General features: G+C 47.5%; 1 protein-coding gene across 3 annotated transcripts in view; it reads right to left on the reverse strand.

The window, feature by feature from the left end:
* ZSWIM8 (zinc finger SWIM-type containing 8) overlaps nucleotides 1-24,107 on the reverse strand; it is a 2,353,271-nt gene that overhangs the window by 2,073,153 nt on the left and 256,011 nt on the right. For all 3 annotated transcript variants that reach the window (XM_078643224.1, XM_078643226.1, XM_078643225.1), the window contains one exon: nucleotides 23,087-23,181. In XM_078643224.1, the coding sequence (XP_078499350.1) occupies nucleotides 23,087-23,181 (95 nt within the window). The remainder of the gene's footprint in view (nucleotides 1-23,086; nucleotides 23,182-24,107) is intronic.

Raw genomic sequence — 24,107 nt, forward strand, 5'->3', positions numbered from 1 at the left:
TTTTTCATGGGCCCGTTGTCTGAATCTTTATTTATTTTTTAGATATCAGGTGCTCATATGCTAGTCCTAATGATGTCAAATAATTGAGATCGAAAGGTCGTCGAACACTTTACAACAAAAACTCCTAACCAATGTAAATCGTATATAAGGAGTTGTTTCTATGGTGTCAATACGATGTATGCTTTGGCAATTTCTTCTTCTATTCACCGCAGCACGCCCTTTCTTTACACAGTATTGTAAAATAAATCTCTTGATTTACAATGGTTACATGTGTCCCGCACCGTATTTGCTAAAAGATTGCCTTAAGAAAAAAGAAACTGTATTGATTTTCATTAAAAATGTATTTAATGTTGCTTGGACGATTGGCTGATTTTTAACCCTTGTTTCTCGTAATGATATAGTACCCCTGGTTCTAGAATTGGGGTCCCCTTGTTATATAATAAAAAGCCTGGAGAGGGGCAATCAATATGGCGTTTATGGACCTCACCTGTGCCTGTGACCTTGTAGATATGAGCATATTTTTGGACCTAATGGAGCCAACAGGTATTGATCCCCCTCTCGTGGATCTGGTAAAATGCATGCATTGGGACTCCACAATGAGTGTGCACTTCACACGGAATGGAGATTGTACAGCACCAATAAAGGTGAATGGAGAGGTGAGACAGGGTCCCATATTATGGCACCTTTCCTTTTTTTATTATATTTCAATTCCCTAGACAACTCTTTAAGGGCTTGCAGTGATGATGTCCCTAGAAATGGATGCAGGCAGTCCCCATGCTGCTTTATGCTGATAACGCGGTTCTCTTAGGTCTGACCACATAAGCCCTCCAAAAGCGTCTAAATTAGTTTAAAAAAATTATGCTGAGATTAAAGTTTAAGGAAAATCTGTCAAACTACATGACTGCTATCCCATGGTTGGCTTATGTGCGATACATCTTTCATAGCCTGGGGTACAGTCATCTCTTTGAGTCACCGCAAAATATAACCCCTGATCTTAAAACGGAAGTCAAGGGGAGCTATGAAACCTCCAAAGAGGGAATTAGGTTAGAAAACTCCCTTGATATGCCTACAGTTACAAGATATATGCAGATATTCACATCATATGATACAGAGCCTTTTCTGAGTTGGATAGCAAATCCAGAGTATAGATTTTATCTCACTAGATTTAGATTAAACATAGTACATTTCCTTGGGGCTTCAGGATGGAGTGTTTGTGGGGCTCCGTGTACTGCTTTACAACCCACGAACATGTGCATTTATACATTTATTTATGTATTTATTTTTGTTGAGGGACTTCCCTGGTAGGGGGCGGCTTAATGACTTCTGTGCAAACTTGCAGGTCGGCTCTGGGCAGCAAAGGCTTTTCAAGACACTGAGTTCCTTGCGGGATGTGCGGAGTAAATAAAGCAGTCCCACAGGCTCCAGACATGCACTACAGCTTTCAAATGTCAGTGGCTTTTAGGTAGGCAGGCAGAGGGTCAGCACAAGGTTGTGCTTGGACAAAAGTGTTAGTTGAGTTAGCTTCTCTCCAGAAGCCTCACTACCTGTTTTTCTGTCTTTGTGAACAAGTGAATGCTTAAGACTATCCTGTCTATCTGTCACAGTGATGTTGTAAGCATTTTATAGGACTGTTTTGCATGTTTATATGCAAACAGTTTTATGTATATCCATAACGCCCGATTTGGGTAAACTGTTAATTATTCAACATAAAAAAAAACAAATATAAAGAGAGGATTCCCAATCTGTTTAGTGGTGTAGTTCAATTCCCTGAGGATCCAGTTGACTGTCTTTTTTTTTTTAAAACCTTTATTTAGCAATAAAGAAAATACAATTACAGGCCTACAACCCCCTGGGCCGGCCAGTGACATATCAGAAAAGCAGTATAGCATTACACAGCTCATCAGTCGACAACCAAGGGTCCGGCAGCAATGGTGCACTATATTGGTCAAATCTATAACGATAAGATACGGAAAGGTTTCATTTTTTTAAAACAAGCAAACAAAAACATCTAAGAAAAAGAGGAAAACAAGGCTGTATCCTAAATTGTTGTGTCTGTTCCATACGATACGGGGAGAGGCAATCAGAGGCAATATGGAAAAGCAGGAGAACCTCCAGGAGATAAAGGAGGGGGTGGGGAGAGGGGGATCCAGAGCCAGAAACATATCAATAATGTGATACAGGAGGGAGCCGAAACGTACAGTCAAGGGGAACAAGGAGTGTCAGGGGGATCAATAAAGGGGGGATCACATATCTCCCCACGGTATGAATTCCATTGGTCCCATATCCTACCCCATTTTTTGGGCCTGCCACGGGAGACATAAACAATCTTCTCTCTGAACATGCACCAGTCCATATTTTCTTCCCATTTGGAGACTGATGGTGCCCTCGGAGATCCCCACAACTGTGCAATGTCCCTCTTCGCAACCATGTTTCCCAGCGTGACAAACCGAGTCTGAGCAAAAGTGCAATCATTCGGTTCCCATATATTCAATAAACAACGCCTGGCTTCAGGTAGCAACTCAACATTCGTCACCCCACTCATCACCGCATGCACTCTAGTCCAGAAAGACACAACTTCCGGACATTCCCATACGATGTGGAGGAAGGTAGCAATCATACCACAGCCACGTCGACACAGTCCATCCTCAGAAAAACCCATACGCATCAGTCGCGGACCCGTGACATAGACGCGGTGCAGAATCTTCAGCTGAACGAGTCGCAAACGCGCCGGAATCGCGACCTCTTTGGGAGAGGATATCACAGCCTGCCAATCCTCATCATCCAGTTCCAGCCCATCGTTAGTCCAGGTGCCACGAAGCTGAACAAGCAAGTCTGATCGAGCATTAATACGTTTTTTTATAAATAAGGGAGATAGTGCTGTCTGGAATATGGCCGTCCAGCACCCTGTCTTCCAGGGGGGAGCTCTCCGGAATATCAGAACCGGCCGGAAAAACCGACCCAATGGCATGACGAACCTGGAGGTATCGAAAATATTCCGAGTCATTCAAACTGTATTCCTGTTTCAATTCAGCAAAGGTCTTGACTATTCTTAACCCAGAGGTCACCTACCTTGCTGATTCCGATGAAGTCCCACCTATCGAAACCCTTTGACGTCCACAATTCAGCAAGCCTCTCCGCGGCAAACAGAGGGGTCGCCCTGGTCAGCTTATCTACCCATCCAGTAGCCGCGGTCGCGCTGCCCCACACCCGCACAGCCACTTCAGTGGGTCCCGTCAAATTCTTCCTAGCGCCCCGAGAGTAGAGAGCCCTGTAGTAATCTCCCCCGGATAACAACCACCGGTCCATCTCGAATGCAGGATTCGGGACTGGACCGTACATGGCATGGTTCACAGCGCTCAGTTGAGATGCCCAGTAGTATCTTCTTATATCAGGTAACGCTATGCCCCCATTGTACCAGGGCAGCGTAAGCTTAGCCAACGCAATACGGGGTCGGCCAGCCCACACTAGCTTTCTCTGGAGGCACTCGATTTCACGAAAGTAGCTAGCCGGCACTAGATCAAGTGTGTTTTGTACGGCATAAAAAAACAGGGGAGAGACATCATTTTGAACAGGGCCGCCCGTCCCAGGGGGGACAAGGGTAGACAACACCATGCAGCGACGTCCGACCGAAGCCGGGCGAGTGGAGGCAACATGTTACGCTCATAGCGTATCACAGGGTCAAGTGAAATATAGATCCCTAAATACTTAAAGCCATCACTAGAAACTGGGATCGGGCATACTCGGGGCAGAGAAAGAGGATCACCGGTCAGCGGGAAGATACACGACTTGGACCAATTGATAACCAACCCGGAGTTACGTCCAAAGGAACTCAAAACATCAAAGAGTACTCCTTGCAACTTACGGGGGGACGTCAGGTACAATAAAATATCATCGGCATACAATGATATACGATCTTCGAAGTCGGGGGACCACCGAATACCCTTTAGTGAAGGCTCCCAACGGAGCCAGGCGGCAAGGGGCTCGAGCGCAAGTGCGAACAATAGCGGTGACAAAGGACATCCCTGCCTCGTGCCTCGCCCGAGAACAAAGGGCTCCGAGGCTCTACCATTAACCACAACCTGCGCCAACGGCTGCTCATACAGGAGTTTAACCCATGCGATAAATTTCGGACCAAAACCGAATTTGGCAAGAGTAGCCCACAAATACGGCCACTCAACCGTATCAAAGGCCTTCGAGGCATCGAGAGAAACCAAGATGGCCGGCTCGCCAAGAGACCCCGCCCTCGCGATGACGCCGTGAAGACGACGAAGATTGAGCGCAGTATTGCGTTGGGGGATAAAACCAGACTGATCAGGGTGAACCAACTCGCTAATCACCGTGACCAGTCGGTTTGCCAAAAGTTTTGTCAATATTTTGGGTTCAGCATTCAAAAGTGAGATTGGGCGATACGATGAACAGCGCTCGCGGGGTTTGCCATCTTTATGGATAACCACAATAGAGCCCAGCCTCTGGTCCCTGGGAAGAAATCCAAGGTCTCGCGATGCCGCAAACATACGAAGCAGATACGGCGCCATTTTATCCGGGCATAGCTTGTACAACTCAACTGGTATACCGTTGGGACCAGAGGCCTTCCCTGAGCTAAGGGAGCGTATAGCGAGCGCAACCTCATCAATGGAAAAATCAGCCTCCATTAACACCCCGTCCGACTCCGAGAGACTAGGCAACTCAAGATCACGAAGCAGCAAGTGCGAGTCCTCCTCCGGCATGCTCGAAACCGGTGCGTATACAACCCGAAAGTGCTGGGCAAACACCTCAACTGTCTCAACCGGGTCCACGACTCGCGTTCCATCAACTTTCTCAACTACAGGCACAACACGATTCATTCTGTCTCGCCTATCCAGCCAAGCAATCAACTTCCCCGCTTTATCACCCACATCATACAGACGCCCCTGCTGCACACGATTCATTGCCTCAGCCGAGTCAGTCACCAAGGCCCTGTAATCAGATTGCTTAAGAGCCAAGACATGCAATTTCTCGGGCGTAACCCCAGCTTCCAACCGTTCCTCCAATACGGCAATCTCAGACTCCAAGTTCACCACCTCCTCATTTTTGCGCCTCCTCTCGCCAGAAACCAAAGACAGGGTCTGACCACGGATCACAGTTTTATAAGCCTCCCATAGGGAGACCGGGGAGGACACCAATCCCTCATTTTGAGTAAAGTAAAAGTTCATACACTTGACCACCTCAGATCTGATTTTGGGGTTCTGAAAATGCCATGGATTGATCGGGGCAAGCCGACCCCCAGCCCCCAGATGTATATCGATGTGAAGCCATAGCGGGGAGTGATCCGAAATTCCTCTAGCCAAATGCTTGATTTCACGCACCGAGACCAACTGCACCACCGGCACGAGGATATAATCAAGTCTCGAGAGACTTCCATGGGCTCCCGAGTGGAAAGTATACTGAAGCCGGCCAGGGTGCAGTTGTCTCCAACAGTCCGCCAACCCAAAGGCGTCCAAGAATTTCCCTAGCCATAGCTGCGATGTAGGGAGGAGCCTGGGGGGCTACGATCACTCTCCCCATTCACCACAGAATTAAAGTCTCCACCCACCACTAGCAAGCCATCGGGCAAACCCAGAATTACCTCACCCAAGTCGGTGAAGGTAGTAGACTGCAGGCCAGGCGGAACATAAATAGACAGTATGGAAATCAACTTCCCTTCCCATCTCCCCATAATAGCTGCGTAACGGCCTCTATCGTCCAACACCGTGTCATCTATCTCCAGGGGGAGGGAGTTCCTAACCAGGATATCAACCCCCCTCGATCCAGAGGTGAAGCCGGAATGAGCCACCAGACGGTAACCTCGCCTGTTCAGTGCATGACATGTATTGCCCACCAAGTGGGTCTCCTGGAGCAAGACCACATCCGGGGAACATCTCTTCAAGTATTGTAGCACAATCCCACGTTTTATCCTGTCCCCAAGACCATTAACATTCCAGCTCAACACCCTAAGTCCCCTACCCCCCATCCCAGAAGAGAACAGACCGCTCTCCCCACCTCAAAACAGCCACATGATAGCAAATGTAAAACAAAGCACAGCCTAGAAACAAACAAAGAGAAAAAAGCCCCCCCACCACCCCCAGTGAACCCATCAAACTCAAACCCCCCTCCCTGCACCCCTGCGGTAGACCTAAAAGATCCCCTAAACCCCCCCACCCCCGGGCATTCACACCATAACAGAACATAGTCTCTGAGCCACTGCCATAGAATCAGGCTCGCCGATGTAGACTCACTGCTCCTGGTCCTCCAAACCACCTTCAGCGCCTCTCGAGTTCTCCGGGCCCTCATGCCGCGTCGTGTCCAACCAGTCACTAACCACCTCGGGCGGTCAAAGAAGAACGCACGCTCTTCATGCTCAATTCTCAGGCGGGCCGGGAAAAGCATAGCATATTTCAGTCCCAGTTCTCTGAGGCGCCTCTTCACGCCCGTGAAGCCCATTCGTTGTTTCCGGACTGCCTGTGTGAAGTCCGGGTAAAAACTGATCAATACGTTCTCAAATTTAGTGGGACCATTCGTTCGTGAAGCTTGCAGGATAGCGTCTCTGTCACGGAAATTGAAAAGCCTGGCAATTATGGGCCGCGGAGCGGCTCCCAACTTCGGCTTACCACCCGGGACACGATGAGCTCGCTCCATAGCAAAGAATTTACTTAGGCCTTTTGGAGCCAAATGTTTCAGCACAAGGTCCTCCACCAGGATATCAACAGGCAAATCAGCAGAGTTCTCCGGGACACCCACGATGCGGACGTTATTGCGTCTGGCCCGGCCCTCGAAATCTTCCAGCCGATTGGCGAACAGATCACAAGTAGTCCGAAGAGTGCGGACTGTGGTCTGGAGATCCGAGACATCCGTGGTCAAACTAGCAGTCTTGATATCAAGGGATTTGACACGCTCGTTGGTTTTCCCCAGGTCCACTCTGATGAGGGTGACATCGATCGCCACCGTATCTATCTTGGCCGCCAAGGTTTCATATTGCTGGCCCATGGTGGATTGGACACTCGCAATAGCGCCCATAATGTCCTTCAGAGTTGGCTCCTCGCTTTCAGGAGTACCATCACCAGTTTCCTCCAGGGCACTACTCGACCTGCCCGGGGAGCCCCTAGGCCGAGTAAATCGATCAATGGTCTGAGATTGGGCGATCCCCCCTCGGGACGGGCCTCTAGCGGTGCGCCTCTCTATGGCCGCCCTGCCGGCCATGACGGGCAATGAGCTCCAACAGGATCTGTAGGATTCAGCCAAAACGATCTCCGTCTTGGCAAGCTCGGAACGGCGAGAGGATAGGGACACTGCGCTGGCTGAAGGTTGGCAGCGAGAACAGAGCTGGAGCGCCGATCGGCGACTGGGCATTCACAACAGCGACCAAAAACGAAACCGAAAGTACACCAGGGGCAGAGGGCGTGGCTCATCAGCCGTTGTTGTTCAATTGCCACCTGGGCACCTCGGAGACTCAAGCCCCCGGCTGGCATACGATGTAGGCCTCGAATTCCAGAGTGCAGTAAGTCCGACATCCGGCGGCCAAATCGATTTTTGAAAAAGACGTGGACATCAGCAGGGCATCAATAAAAAGTACCCGTCGTCATAATCAGGATCATTCACAGGATAATCACAGGAGGCGGAAAGGGTCTCGGGAGCCCTTAGCTCACGCGTCCATCTTGGAATCGCGCGAAGCTCCTCCTCCCAGTTGACTGTCTTAAGCCATTATAGAGAATACTGACACGGTGCAGAGGATATGACTCAGACTGATGAGGAGGTTTTAAGACGGAACCTCAAGTTCTAATAATACAGCTGTGTCCTCCACTTTTAAAAACATCTCCTCTGATACTGGGAACTCTTTAGCACCTGGTGGTGAATAATGATGTTAATTTTGGTGGTGGTTCAACTCTGTAAGAAATTTCTGACCATGTGTCTAATTGGTTTGATCCTAACCTGGGTAATAATGGTGGCAATCTTTGAGACACAGACCTATAATGATATTGATCACCTGTATCTAGAAGGTTAAATAGGATAAACCCCAGAAATTTACTTTATATTCCATAAGGAACCCGAAGTTTGACCCCACTTTGCGTCAGCACCCCCTTTTAGCAAAAAGGTTTCCTCGAACATTCAATATGAGGCATATTAAATCTAGGATAAAAACCTCAATAAATGGTGTGACTCTAGGGCAAAAATGAGAGTAGAGTGCCCAAAGCTTACCATCTCAGACAAAATGGCTTTAATCCCCACAATCAATGGTAAACTTGTCACGTTCCTTGGTAAAGGAGGGAAAGACCCAAGAAGGGGAGATAAAGCATGCGCCTCTTGTCAAAACAAAGTCCTTGGTATCCTACAGTTCACTTCCCTGACAACCCACTGTCCCTCCAATCGGTTATTGACACTGCATGGGGCTCCGAAGCCGATAGGACAGGACTACAAATATGAATATAATGCCATTATCAGCTTCACCCAATTGTTTTTAGGGACAAAGATGGAAGTACTACCAAGGCCGGACTTACATCCATCCACCCGCAAAAAAACTGGGGTTGAAAAAGTTTGGAAACCACTGAGATAAGGCATTACGAAAGGCAAGTAACTTTTTCATCTGATCGAGACTTCTAGGCGTAGATTCCTTACCTTTGAATAGATACCCAAGCAATACCATCCCAGGTGGGTGGTCAGCAGACAGAATTAAACTAGGAAATCCTGCAGGACTGAATAACCAAACTGTCCGGATCTGACTGTCCAGGCAGTAATACTTGGTAAACGTGGGCAGGGAAGCCCACGCTGCTGCCAAGCAGATGTCCAGGACTGGGACTCTACGTGCTAATGCAATGGTCGCAGCTTTACCTCTGGTGGAATGAACTCGTAAGCCTTCAGGAGGCTGCTTCTTTGCCAGTGCGTAGCTGGTCTTGATGCAGAGAAAAACCATTAGAAAGATGGTCCGTTTCTGCACCACCCGACCTTTCTTCGCACCAACATACCCCATGAAATTGGTCCTCCACCCGGAACTCTTGCAAGCTGTCAAGGTAGGACAGCCCTCTTTTTGGGTCCAGTAGGTGGAGTTGCTCCTCTTCCTTAGAGGAATGTGGAGGAGCATAGAAGGGTGGCAAGATGACAGCCTGGCCCAAATTAAATGGTATCACCACTTTCAACAGGAAAGTTTAGCCTAGTGCGAAGCACCAGTTTTTCCTGAAAAACTGAGAAGAATGGACGCTAGGAAGATAAAGCCTGCAGCTCACTCTTCCTCCAGGCAGAAATAATTGCCACAAGAAAGGCTGTTTTGATGGTGAGCAGCCTGAGAGGACAATTGTGAAGAAGCTAGAAAGGAGCACACACAAAGAATAGGAGGACCAAATTAAGGTCCCACTTGGCATAATAAAAGGAGAGGGGGGGGAGACATATGTACAAGGCTCTTCAAGAATATATTTAGAGTAACGGCTTTGTGCGGTCTAGTAGTACATCCCTCAAACTGCAGCGTTTTATTAAAAGTGGCAACGGACTCTGCAAGAGTGGCTGAGGGCCGGTTGTCTCATATGAGACCTGGAGAAGGCCTTCGACTCCTTAGAATGGGACTACCTCTTTTCGGAACTCGAGAAATATGACTTAGGTACGGTGTTTCTTCAATTAATGCACGCGCTTTAAACCGACCCAACTGCTTTGGTCAAAATGGGCCCCTACATTTCTGATGCTATTTCAGTGCGGAGAGGAACAAGGCAGGGATGCCGTTTATCTCCTCCCTTCTCTTCGCGCTTGCAATAGAGCCATTAGCAGAGGCAACACACACCCTAGTGGAAGACGGTGTACCTCTGGGAGTTGCCAAACACCAGGTGTCACTCTATGCCGACAATCTCCTCATTTACATTAGGGACATTGAGAAGGGCCTTAGTCAACTGGCGCAACTACTGCAGGACTTCGCCACACTCTCCGGGCTAAAAGTAAATGTCAATTAGTCCTGCATATACTCGTTCAGCGAGGGGAACCGCAATCCGAGCCTTACCATCAATGATAGAAAAGTGCAGTGGAAAGTAGACACATTCTGCTTTTTAGGCATCCGGATCTACTGCCAGCCGAAAGACCTATTTAACGGGAACCTAGGTAGAGCATTGACGGCAATCAGGTCACAGATGCAGTTTCAGGGTACACTTCCACTTGCAGTATGGGGTAGAGTGGCACCTGCCAAAATGGTAACTCTCGGAAGGCTCTTATACTATTTCGCAAACCTACCTGTATATATCCCAGCCTCTTCCTTTTTTGCCACATTAGAGAAGCAAGTAAGATACTTCATCTGGGGCAACACCAGACACACAGTGACACTAAAGAAGCTGTACTTACCAACGGACCAGGGGGGTTAGCAGCTCCCTGCTTCGAACACTACTATTTAGCCGCTCAGCTACAGTGGATAGCACGGTGGCTATCGGACCGGCATCGCTCAGACACAGCGACCACGCAGCCTCCCTACCCACTGGAACAGATTTTCAGACTCTTCCATCCCGGCACGAAGACGAGGCCTCCAGAACCCCTGTTACTTACTGTAGCGTACAAATGTTTTCGCAGGAGTCTCTATACATTATTCCTTAGACACCAGCGATACCCTTAGAGGGGTCCCCTAGTGGTCAGGCAGAGCTCACAGCACATGCAATCTGGGGATGGCAAGACAGGGGCATCCAAACACTGAGATCTATATCGAGAGGATCTCATACTATATACATCATTGGTAGAGGAGGAGGGGCTTCCACCACGGCAGTTCCTAATACACCGTTCACTGACAGCCACACGCACAGCCAAATGGGGCAACAGTGCCACAGAGGCACGATCAGACGTCACCATGCAATACTTGCATGTTATGGGGCAGGGTAGACACCTTACACATTGGCTCACAGCCTCGCTCAGTACCCACGTGGTGGTAAGTCTGGATTCGCTCCAACACAACTGGGAACAAGACCTAGGTTGCCAGTTTGCAGACACAGAGTGGGCTCAGGTACTAGAGAGTCCAACACGTATCACTAGGACCATGCGTTTCGACAAATCTAGTCGAGGCACGGGCATGGCGTAGCTCATAGCTAGCATGGGTGAAAGTGGAAAGCCATGCTATCGGGTGCGAGGAAACCTTGGGTCTACGCCAGGTTCCCATTGCAACATACTGGGACGCGCTCTTGGCTGAGTAACAGCAGAGTGCGGGTGGAGTCGTAGGGGACTACTCTGTTGGGTAACCTATAGGTAGACACCATAAACAAGTGCCACAATCGTGGATACACTACAACACTTTGATAGCAACTGCACACATGTTGTACTAGTGCCTGCACACGCACCGCGACAGGGAGGTAACGAGGAGTCAATAGACATAGAAACAACACGCAAGACCTATGCAGGGAAGTGGGAGGGGTGCTACGGGCAGGGTAATGTTTTTTAATGTTCTTTCTTCTTTGTTAATCTATTAATACTGATTGGACACTCGCACTAAGCTGTATCCCTATTTTTTGTTTTAAACAAAAATCAACTGCAAACAGCATATGTATGCAATGATAGGTATTGTCGAAGCGTTGGTAATGTTCCTATACCTGTAGCAGCCGTCAAGATATGCCAAGTAAATGTAAAAGGAACTGGGATCAGAATAATGACTATATTGTAACCTGCAGCGTACCTGTGACATGCCAATGTATATTCACTATATCAAGTATGTTTGCAAAAAGAATTGTAATGTCTAGACGTGCAAGTTCTGAAAAAACTGCAAAGTTTAATAAAACAGATTTAAAAAAAATAATAATAATCTATTTACAGTAGGGGGCTTAAATAAAGAGGATTGGTCAGGCAGCCGCAAGAAGGCAGACAGAGCAGAAAGACAACCCTTCAGAATGCCCGAAGCAGTGTCTTGTTTGGCAGAGGTAAGAATAAAAAGCAAAATATCAGTAAGGGAGGCAGAAAGTGGGTCAATGGACTTCTCTGTACAATATGATACAAATCACTTCCAACGGCAGGCATACACAGTCTTGGTGAAGGGACGCCTGGCAACGGCATTACAGACATTACAGACTTCGGGAGGAAGGTGGAAAGATATCAACTGCGGCCGCTCAATCTTCACGCAAGAAGGTGGAAAGTTCACAGATTAGAGTGGAGGATCCCCAAACTACTACTGCGACGGAAGATTCTCCTAAATGGCCAGCCTGATCGGAGGAGGAACACCAATATTCAGAAGCTTGAGAAACCAGACTCTCCGTGCCCAGTCCGGAACCACAAGGATGACTTGGGCCCAGTCATTCCTGGCCTTCTAGAGAACTCTGCGCAGGAGAGGTAAGGGCGGAAAGGCATACAGGAGGCCTGAGCACCACTCGAGACGAAAAGCGGCTCCGAGCGAGAGTCACCTGTGAACTCCAGTGCACAAAACTGCTGTCATCACACGTTCTCTGTGGAGGCGAACAGATCTAACCAAGGTTCTCCCCCCACTGATGAAAGAGATTTTGCGCCCCCTTCGGGTACAGATTCCATTAATGATCCGCTAGGCATGAACAGCTAAATTGCTCCACTCTGGTGTTCACTGAACCAGCCAGGTATTGAACCACTAGGGATATGCCCTGCTGTTCCAGTCATGTCCAGAGACACAGGGCCTCTTGACAGAGGGTCCACAACCCCACCCTGCCTTGTTTGTTGCAGTGCCACATGGCAGTACCATTTGGTGCAGGTGTTGTCCATGAACACCAGCACTAGCCTTCTCTTGATGGAGGGTAGAAAGGCTTTCAATGCTAGTCGGATTGGACGGAGCTCCACATGGTTGATGTGCAATCCAGATTCTGCCAGACACCAGAATCTTCTGATCTCCAACTCTCCACTGGCTGCCCTGGTTTTCCGTGCAACCCGCCTCACAGCCGCAGTTTAGATCGGATCGGCTCAGCGAGGCAAAGTGGGTCTAAAAGCTCACCCATCGATCATACCTTAGTGAGTGAATCTGTAGCACGCCAAACACAAAAATTCCTAATTGTACCACGCAAAGAGAGCGATCATATGCCACAATTATTGAAATTGGAGCAATTTACAGCCAGGCTGACAGCAGCAAAAAAAATCTATTCTCCACGCCACAAGCCTACAATTTAGAAAGACTAAAATGGCATGGAATAGGGATTGAAAAGGTGATGGCAGAAGTATACGCCAAGCGGGTACAAGTGGGGAAAGTTCAGAGTAATCCGCAAGCCCAGATCCACCACAAGCCAGGCAGGGTGAAAGAATAAGAGCCTGGGACATCCTAACAGGAACCTCAATGGAATGCTTTTCGGATAACAAGAGTCAACATTCAGCTAGGCACCAGAGGAAGCACACGCGGACAAGCATTCACCATCCTTGGTTCAACCATGAACTACGCAAGCAAAAAAGCCTAATAGTGCACAGAATAAGAGCAGCCTCAAACCAGTTAAAAACAGGGGGAAAACCTGACAGAAGCGTACTTAAAATTTTAAGAAAACAGAATAAGAAAAACTGTTGAGTAGCTAAATCTAGTTATCAGGTCGCAAAATGGACCAGACTCCTTTTGCCTAGTAAACAACGGAACTGAAAACAATTTTGGTATCAGATAAATTCACTGACACTCGGAAAAAACAGACACCACAATGCAGGGATAAACGAGGAAGCATGGGCAGCTCACATAATGAGTATGTACAAAGAACCAAAGTTTAAATCAACCCCAGGTAGTCCATCATCAAAAAAGGACAGTAGGAGGCACATAGAACAAAATACGCAGAGTCTCCCTGGGTGCATAAATGTGAATAACAAACCAATCTCACCGAAATGTAAAAGCTCCGACAAATTAACATAAGTAAGCGAACTAATAAAAATCATCAAAAAGCTAAACTCGAAGGGCGCACCAGGACCAAATGGCATCCCAAATGCCCTTTTCAAGGGAGAAGCTTCATATTGGGCCCATTATTTTTCCCCACTCTTTAATTAATTGTTTGAAACAAACGGAATCCCTGAATCCTGGAGGGGAAGTATTATCCAGCCAATTTTTAAAGGGGGAAATTCAACTACAGCTTAATTGCTTTAATTGATGTTAAAGCAAAGTGATACGCAAGTTGCATGCTAATCCATCTGAAAAAATGGTCCGATGAAAACAACCGCATCCCGAGATCTCAAACAGGGTTTCGGGTGGGAGCAGGAACTTTAACAAACCTAACGTCATTAACATTGTTAGCATAAAAAGTAAAATTTAAGAACACATGCCTGTTCGCCTGTTTTGTGGACCTTAAGCAAGCTTTTGACAGCGTGCCCAGTGAACATCTATGGGAAAAACTGGCCAGCTGGGGCATCCCCATAAATCTATTAAAGGCCGTCAGAGAATTATATTCGCGCACAAGGAGCCGGTTAAAGCTAGGAGATGGCCGGTGGATAAAGAAAATAAACACCCAAAATGGCCTGAAACAGGGGTGTTAGCCCCTACTGTTTATAACCTGTACATATCTGATCTTGAAGACGCCCTTGTGGAAATCAATAGTCATCTTCCATCGATAGTTAATGAAATTAGGTGCATAGAAGATTTAGTACTCCTAGGTCAAACGCAAATCGGCTTACAAAGAGGAATGAGTGCCTTAGCCAAATATTTGACAGCACAAGGGCTAGAATTGAATTTATCAAAAACAAAGGTAGTACGGCTAGTAGATGCCAAAAACAAGAAATATATTTGGCATATAGAGGGGAAGAAAGTCGAAACAGTTGCTTCCTATAAATATCTTGGATTCATGGTAGAACGAAAATTAACCCACAAATCACAGCTCATTTCAATGAAGTAAACATCCTAAAACCTGATATATGGCTTCGATGTATTAAAAAAGAAATTAAGCTGTCCATCATATGGCAACTTATTAACAGTTATGCAGGCACAGTTAATGCCATCAGTAACCTATGGCACTGAAATAATGAAAGGATGTGAAATCCAGGCCTTGAACAAAATACAAACAAAAGTATATAAAAAGTCTTTCATATCCAGCAAAGTGCATCGCCTGCTTAGGTGCGGCTAGAGTTTGGCTTATTAAACCAGGAATTTCGCAGCAAAGGAGCATTCATAAAACTGTGCTGGAGGTTGCGTGCTTCTGCAAGCGGAACCATAGATCACCTATGCTGGAAAGAAATAGAAAGACAAAAAGAAAAGAAAATGCAAGGATCCTGGGGTAGTTACATAAGCCAGGTGATAAAGGATCTCTCTGCCCTAGATATTTGGAATCTTAGCACAGGAAAAAAGGCATTCAACAAACTAATCAACATCACAATAAAATGTTTGTCTCACTCAATGGATGAGAATACCCTATTACAAAGACGGCATGCCTGGACGGTTATTCATTCATATGGGAAAAGGAAGCTCAGGAATATTTATCAGCCTATTTCTCACTTACCCTAAAACATCAATTTATGAGGTTGCGCCTGGGCATGTGGGAAACAAAAGACTTAATCCCAGCATGGAAGGATAAAATGGAAAATCGAGACTGCAGACTATGCGGATATAAAGACAAATCTATTAAACACTTTTTTTGCGTATGCACTATGCTACTAAATGAACGGAAGGCACTATTAAATTCACAACTGAATAGTTTGAATATATGCTCATGTAGAGAAGCTGTAATCATCTGGCTCGGCGGGACCTCAATCCCATTAGTTTGTGGAGGGGTGAAACTTTTAAATGTGTATTTAAAGGAAATAGGTTGAAACTCAATAGAGAGCGAAAAAGATTCTCTATAAAAAACAAACGGTCAACCAGAAAATTAAGAAGAGTTGAAGGCCGTTTTTAATAACAATGATGTAGGAAAGACATGATGTTTTTAAACCTTCGTTTAAAAATTACAGTTTAAATATTGGACGGATAAAAGTACCTTATAGATAAATTTTGAAAGATTCTGCAAATGATTTTATGTGTTTATATGTAGTAGTACTATTTAAAAATTGTTATTTGGTGTCATGGTTTTTGTTTTTAAAAAGACTGATCACCCAAACATAAAATCTTGAAAATCTTGAACTCTACCAGGTGGCCACCCCATCCCAGAAGTAACGCATCAGTCACTACTGTGAGATCTAGTTGCTGAAGGGAGAGGGGTCTGCCACAGACCCAATCGTTCTTTGTTAGCCACTACTGCAATTTTCTCTAAGATCTGGACCATGTTGGAGCGATTCCCCTGAGGCTGCATCCACTGAAACTTCAGGTCCCACTGTAGAGCCTGTATATGCGTTCTGGAATGCGTCGCCAGCAGGATGCAGGCGGCAATGAGGCTCAGCAACTTCAGAGTCAGTCTCACTGAAACCCAGGATAGATGCTGAAGCATCGGTATCATAGCCTGAACATCCTGGACTCGCAGCTCTGGAGAATAAGCTTGAAAGTACACTGTGTCTAGAACAGATCTGATGAAAGGGAACATATGAGAGGAAGTCAGGTGTAACATCGGCATGTTGCTAGTGAACCCCAGCTAGTGCAGGAGATTCGTAGTAGCTTAGAGATGTGAGGCGACAGCCTGAGGTGAGCCTGCCTTCAGCAGCCTGTCATCGAGATAGGGGAAGATTGTCACCCCTAACCAGCGCAGATGAGCTGCGACCACCGCCATCACCTTGGTGAACACCCGATGGGCACTGGTAAGGCCAAAAGGGAGCACGGTGAATTAAAAATGCTTGTGGCCCTACCGTAAACCGCAGGATGGGCAGGCAGGATGGAGATGTGAAAAAAGGCATCCTGCAAGTCCAACGCTACCATCCAGTCTCCCGGATTCAGGGCAGACAAGACCTGATCCACTCTCTGTACTTCCCTCCCAGAGGTGTCTCCCCTCCTGTTCCTGCTGCCTGCATAACCGCACAGAGAGCGCCTCATACCTCTTCCCACCACCAGACGAGACCAGGACTAAATTTACCAGCAGCCAGAGAGGCAGGCCAGCTGGTTAAGCAGCTTTCGCTCCTCCCGGTACCAATAATGATCCCTGCAGCTCCCACTTTGTTGGAAGCTGTTCTCCACCCTTCCCTTCAGGAGATTTCTCCCCTCCTTTTCGTGCTGCATGCAACACCTTGCTGAGAGTGCCTTGTACTCCCTCCCACCACCAGACGAGACCCGGACTGCACTTCCCAGTAGCCCCCGGGGCCAACTGGTTGAGCAGATTTTCATCGGTACAAAAGGGGGTGGTGATGGACGGAGCATCTGAATCAATCAAACACTCACACCCAGTCAAAAGATCTGGATATAATCCATCACCGTTCTTTAGCCCACTCTGCCACCCCAGTTCAGACATGGCTATATGCAAATCAGTCTGACCCTGTGCCTCATGGGAACAGTCCAGCCCGAACTGCCAAGCCATGTCTTCCCTGGACCGGAAACAAGCTTCCGAGGACCGGTTTCTGGCATTCCAGCCATCTTCAGCCCAGCTTGCTTAAATCCAGTGGCAAATTGGTCAAGGGACTCACGTCCGAGCATACCCTGCCACACTTATGGCGGCCAAAAGCGGTACAAAAGGGGGTGGTGATGGACGGAGCATCTGAATCAATCAAACACTCACACCCAGTCAAAAGATCTGGGTTTAATCCATCACCGTTCTTTAGCCCACTCTGCCACCCCAGTTCAGACATGGCTATATGCAAATCAGTCTGACCCTGTGCCTCATGGGAACAGTCCAGCCCGAACTGCCAAGCCATGTTTTCCCTGGACCGGAAACAAGCTTCGGAGGACCGGTTTCTGGCATTCCGGCCGTCTTCAGCCCGGCTTGCTTGAATCCAGTGGGAAAGTGAGCAAGGGACTCACGTCTGAGCATACCCTGCCACACTTATGGCGGCCAAAAGCGGTACAAAAGGGGGTGGTGATGGACGGAGCATCTGAATCAATCAAACACTCACACCCAGTCAAAAGATCTGGGTTTAATCCATCACCGTTCTTTAGCCCACTCTGCCACCCCAGTTCAGACATGGCTATATGCAAATCAGTCTGACCCTGTGCCTCATGGGAACAGTCCAGCCCGAACTGCCAAGCCATGTCTTCCCTGGACCGAAACAAGCTTCCGAGGACCGGTTTCTGGTATTCCAGACGTCTTCAGCCCGGCTTGCTTGAATCCAGTGCCAAAGTGAGCAAGGGACTCACGTCTGAGCATACCCTGCCACACTTATGGCGGCCAAAAGCGGTACAAAAGTGGGTGGTGATGGTAGGAGCATCTGAATCAATCAAACACTCACACCCAGTCAAAAGATCTGGGTTTAATCCATCACCGTTCTTTAGCCCACTCTGCCACCCCAGTTCAGACATGGCTATGAGCAGATTTTAATGCCTGGGGCTCCTGCTTTGCGGGACTGGGCAGAGGGGCAAGCCCATCCTCACCCATCAGAGTCCAGAAGAGGCTGGGCTGGGCCAGGCCACCCCTCTTTCGCCTTACCCCCTAGCTTAAGGTACTGTGTACCTGTTGGCTGCCGTCCCTGTCCCTCTGCTGCCTGCTAACCCTGGGCAGCCTGCTGTCCCTGCGCTTCAGCCAGCTCTGCCCTGGCCTTTCCAGGTCCCTGCTTGGCACCTAGGACCTAACAGCTGGACCACTAATAGAGGCCACCACACAGCTACCCAGCGAGCACGTGCTGCAAGCGCCTCGCTGGTTAGACAACAGCCAGCGCCAGAATCCTTGGCCCCACCGCTACCAGACATTACACTGCCAAGGAATTCCTGGACCCCTGACGCAGACAGCTGGGTCTCCTCTTCCCCATGCTCCACCAAAGGACCCGTGACCTGCAGACACTGCCACTTCACCTGTGACATAACCTACGAAAGATCCCCCACCGCTCCTGCACACAAGACCAAGAACACCCTGCAACCGATCCATTGCATCCTGTTCAATGCCCGGTAACTCTGCAAACATGCAACTGAAATCTGGGACACCAACACCACCAAATTCACGGACGATGCCTTCTTCACCGAAACGGGGCTTGCCACTCCTTAAACAACAACATCACTAGCGCCACTCCCGAAGGCAAGAAAAAGATAAACCGAGACAACGCCAACAAACAAGCCAGTGGCATCACCATCAATTTTAAGGAAACCATCAGATGCACCATCACCAACGACGACCACACGACCCTCATGGAACACCTCAACTTCCTACTACGAACCGACGCAAAAAGCACGATAAGATGCACCCTTGCCTACAGACCTCGAGCAACACTCTGCGACACCATCCCCAACCTCATCGCCCCCCTAGCAATCTACTCTCTCCCCTACGTCTTTCTCGGCCACCTAAACTTCCACAGACGACCCCATCGATGTCAATTTCATCACCCTCCTGGAGAATCTGAACAACAGTGGCCTCACCCAACTGGTCACCAAAACCAAGCACAAAGCCCAACACACGCTCGACCCCATTTTCACCTCCAGTGGCAGAATCTAATTCAGCCACACCCTAGACCTCACCTGGACTGATCACACCATCGTACACCTCACCATTACTGGTGCTAAGCACAACATCACCAGGCACCAGATCTGCCCCACCACAGCTGAGACAAGGTCACCAAAACTCAGTGGGCATGGGCTCTCACTGCCTCCCAACCCGTGACCTCAACAGACCTTGACCAGACTGTCCAGACCTTCCCCGCCTGAATCGCTCACAGTGCCAGCAAAGTCGCCTCTCTGAAACCTACTAAATCCAACAAGTCCTCCAAACTGGCCAGCTGGTACACCCCAGTACTCAGAATCCACCAAGCGCAACTGCCACCAACTTGAGAAACGATGCCTCGCCACCAAGAACCCCACACAAAGAGCAGCTCACAAAACAGACCTAATCACCAACTACTGGCACATCAAAGAAGCCAGGAAAGCAGCAATCACCACCTGCATCAACTGCACGGCCAACCACACAAAGGAACTCTTTAAAATAGTCAAAGAATTCTCCAACCAAACAGCCATAGAGAACACCATCCACCCCTCCCAAGAACTCTGTGACACCCTCTCCAACTACTTCAACAGCAAGATCACCAGCATCTACAACAACTTCAACCAACAACCCGCCACTCTTAACCCCAACAACATCTACCAACCAGCGATCATCAGCGAAACCCTTGCCACCTGGTCTCCGCTCACCTCCCTGACCACCTCAGCCATCATGTCTTCCATACGCTCTGGGGCTCTCACCGGCCCCTGCCTCCACCACCTCTACATTCTCGCAACTAACCCAATCAGCACGCAACTCACCGGCATCCTCAACACCTCCATCTTCACAACAACCTTTTTGGACAAATAGAAACACGCAGACGTCAGACCCCTTCTAAAGAAAGCCTCCACTGACCCAGCGATCTAAAAAATTACCGGCCTATCTCCCTGTTCCCCTACCTGGCCAAAGTACTAGAGAAAGCCATCAACCAGCAGCTCACCAAATTCCTAGAACAAAACCACCTACTACACGAGTCGCAATCAGGGTTCCGTGCCTACATAGCACTGAGACCGCACTGGTTGCTATCACATACGACATCAGAACAGTCCTCAACTGTGGAGAAACTGTGCCACTGATCCTCCTCAACCTCTCCGCAGCGTTCAACACAGTCTCCCACAACACCATCATCAACAGACTCTACAACATAGGCATACAGCAAGACGCCCTCAAGTGGATTGCCTCCTTCCTTGAAGGACGAAATTTGAGCATCCGACTGTCCCCCTTCACCTCTGCACCCAGAGGAGAGCCTGATTACAGCAATAAAAACACAGATGGCAGCTGTGCACGTGCGCGCGCTTGTGAACGCAAGCTGGAGGCCAGCAAAAGCCTCTGGTGGCACTTTTAGAAGCCACTTACTAAATGTCTCGAAGAGACAGCATTGGGCTGTCTCAGGCGAGACCTAAAAACAAACCCTTAGAATTAGAGTTGCTAGAAATCACATCCCACAGTAGGCAGAACATGAAGCTCATCCCCTAGAAGACCAACCAGCATGCCCAGACTCAGGTCTCCCACACCAGGGAGATGCTACGCAAGTCCATTCTTAATCATGACCCCCCCATGCTTCTTCATGGCCCTCCCAGAACCAGAATCCTGGAGCCAGGTCTGGCTGACATGCACCACCTTTAATCATTCTGCTGCATCAATGCTTATGTCTTTCCAGCCACATCTGATCATGGCCTTTAAGTGGGATCGGTCCATCCAGGTCTCAGGCCCTGTAGTAACTAAAACTGGACCTTGAAACGGGTCCCTGTTGAGCCCTGTATTCATGTCCTTAACCGTAACCGCAAAAACACAGGTCGATTGCTAAACCATGAATGTAAAAAAAGTTACAATAATTCATGTCAGATTTAGTTTCCGTTTATATTTCCCGTTTTACTTAATCTCGAGTGTAAACTATTTCCAGGACGTTGTTTTGTATTTTTTTCATGTAGCATTTTACTCTTGTATAGTGCTTTATGTTAAATAGCTAACAATCACAGGCAAAGCCAATAGTCCTGGCTGATTTTGGGCATAGGTCAGTTGTGCTATATATCTGGCTGCAAAAACAGGAAGATTACAGAGGCACCAAAATAGTGGTTGGGTGTCACACTATGGAAATCACAGAAATGTAGTCTACCTGGAAGTCGCACGCTTAATTGTACGTCCCGCCCCTTTTAAAGACCCCCCCACTTTCATCATCCCACGTAAAACCCTGCCACGCACTTTGTTCGAAAAGAAGAAAGGATTTTCGTTTTAACATTTACTATTTTGCGCCACATGACTTTGTGAGATATTTACATTGGAAAACCAACTGACAGGAAAACAGCACATCCGGCAGGTACACGCAAAACAAATAACAAAGTGCTTACTCGCAGGAGAAAAACGCTCGAACAATTATTCACGGTGTGGGGCCCATAAACATTGGCTGCAAGCTGGAAGAAGATGAGGGGGTGTCGAAGGACAAAAGGCATTTACGATGTTTGGCGGGCATGGATATTAGTGGATACATCTGTCGTCAATCACACATTAACCAGACCTTTCAGGACTTGAATCTTATCTGAACAGCTTCTGAATGCCCCGATAATTAATTGGTGCTAATGAACCAATCACGGCCTGCGATAACTTAACAGCTGGCACTCTCGTGCACTGAGATTGTCTCTCACTCTGCAGATGTAACCCCTTTTGCCCAGGTTTCAGGTACGTTAATCATTCAGCAACAATGGATGTCATTTCACGCACAGTTCTTAAACTGGTCCCAACTGTGCTTAATTGCTGAAGTCGCAATATACTTACTGGAGACGAGACTCTGGGGCAATGAGTGAACCATGAAAACGAGGAGGTGACACTCGCACTGGTGGCGCTGCACACAGAGCAAGGTATCTCTTTCATGGACGTTTAGCTCGGGAATCTAGTCTGGTATCAGAGTAAACAAGGCGTGTGTTCAAGGTACAGAAGAAAAACACCGTCCGCGCCTCCCGCCAATGAAGTGATAGAGGAGAGCGTGAAGATGGAAGAGACAACTGAAAAACCCAAGGGGCAGAGGAAGGAAAGAAGCAAGGGAAAGAAGAGCACTGAGAAAGATAGAGAGAGAAAGGGGCGGGCTACAGAAGGAGCAAAGATAAAGAAAAGGCTGGCGCTTTGGGGGCGGGCCAACAACCAACCCAAAGAACAAAGCTGCTGCTCTGTGAGTGCGCAAGCAAAAATGAGATGGAGAGGGCGGAGCGAGTAAGTGGCCAGGACGTGTGGGCGAGGAGAGAGAGGGAGATGAGGTAGGGAACAGGAGGTGAGGCGGCAAGTGATGCGCGAGCGCGCTTGGGAGAGCAGTCTTCACTTTTCAAGCACTGCACTCGTGCTAGTGGCGCCCCTGCTGGCTCCCGCCAGGTGGATGCCGCCATAAGCATGAGTGCAGTGCTTGAAAAGTGAAGACCGATGGCTAAATGCCCTCCTAGAGCAGCGCATGCCTAGGCGAGACCTAAAAAACACTAAGGCAAGCCATCAAATTTAGAAGCACACAAATAAACAAATAAGAGTGACAATAAAGTAAACAAATGGTAAGCAAAGGGTGGGCTGTATCCCACTGTAAGTCCATAATGTGTCTTTTGTAACCTGCTAGCTTGTGATGCCTGGTAGGCAAGACCTCAAAATGTAATTCTTAAATGTTAGACAATTATTTTAGATGATGGGAGTTCAAGCACCAAGCGCCTACGCACCTATCTGAAGAGGATCTTTCACAGCTCGCATTCTGAACAGTTGCTCCCCTCGTTGGAATTCGTCTGCACTGCCATTTGCCAAGCAAGAGTATAACCTGCAAAAGGAAGGAAAGGTTGTTTAATTTCACTGCAAATCCCCAGAATAGCTAGTCTAAAAATAATAATCCTCGGTCTGGAAGCATAAACATTTGCTAAATACGAGGTATTCTCAGTGGTAAACTAAATACCTTGGTAAACAAGAGGAAGGTATATATTTTCAGCAAGTGGTCGGTTAATTCTAGGCTTTGGCACTTAACTATATAAAATTACAAAGATTTATGGATATCTGAAAGGCATTCATTGATCAGTTATATGTGACGTCTGTGACTTATACAGTCAGAATACTGATATTTGTGAACTGCTTGGAAGAGGTAGTTAAGGCCCCAGCAGTCAATGATTTGCCTTTGTCCAAAATTTGCTTTTTATTTAGATTTCTGTTTGTTTGCCTAACTGTTAGTACTTTTACTACAGTGATAGAGCTTACATGAGTGTGTGTGCTTTCAGAACAGAGTATTATAGGACTAGCCAGAAAAGGAGCTAGTGGTCATCAAGGAATGGCAAGCTGCTGTGACAGAAAGCAGATTGAAAGAAAGCTCTTTCGCATCATATTTAGTACTCCAGATATTTTATGGTATTTATTTGACTTATCTCCCTACTTTTATCCATATTCATGTTTTGCTTTTTTATCTTGCATTTTTCTATATTTATTTTGTGTTTTGGAGAAAAAAACTTGAAGCGGTATCGGATATATTTCGAAAGTATTTAACGGATAAATGTGCGCCTGATGGGGTTGATGGCTAGAAGTAGCCACATCAACACACTCAAATGAAAACAGACACATTTTAGAACACATATACATATCTCCAACCTATTTTAGATTCTTTAGGACAAAATATCCAATTTTTAAAATCCCCCACTTTGAAGCCGTGAGTGACAGTATTGACAACACATCATAAGACCGACTTTCTACTTTTCATTTTTA

This window comes from Lissotriton helveticus, chromosome 5_1 (genome assembly GCF_964261635.1).
Source record: "Lissotriton helveticus chromosome 5_1, aLisHel1.1, whole genome shotgun sequence".
NCBI lineage: Eukaryota > Metazoa > Chordata > Amphibia > Caudata > Salamandridae > Lissotriton > Lissotriton helveticus.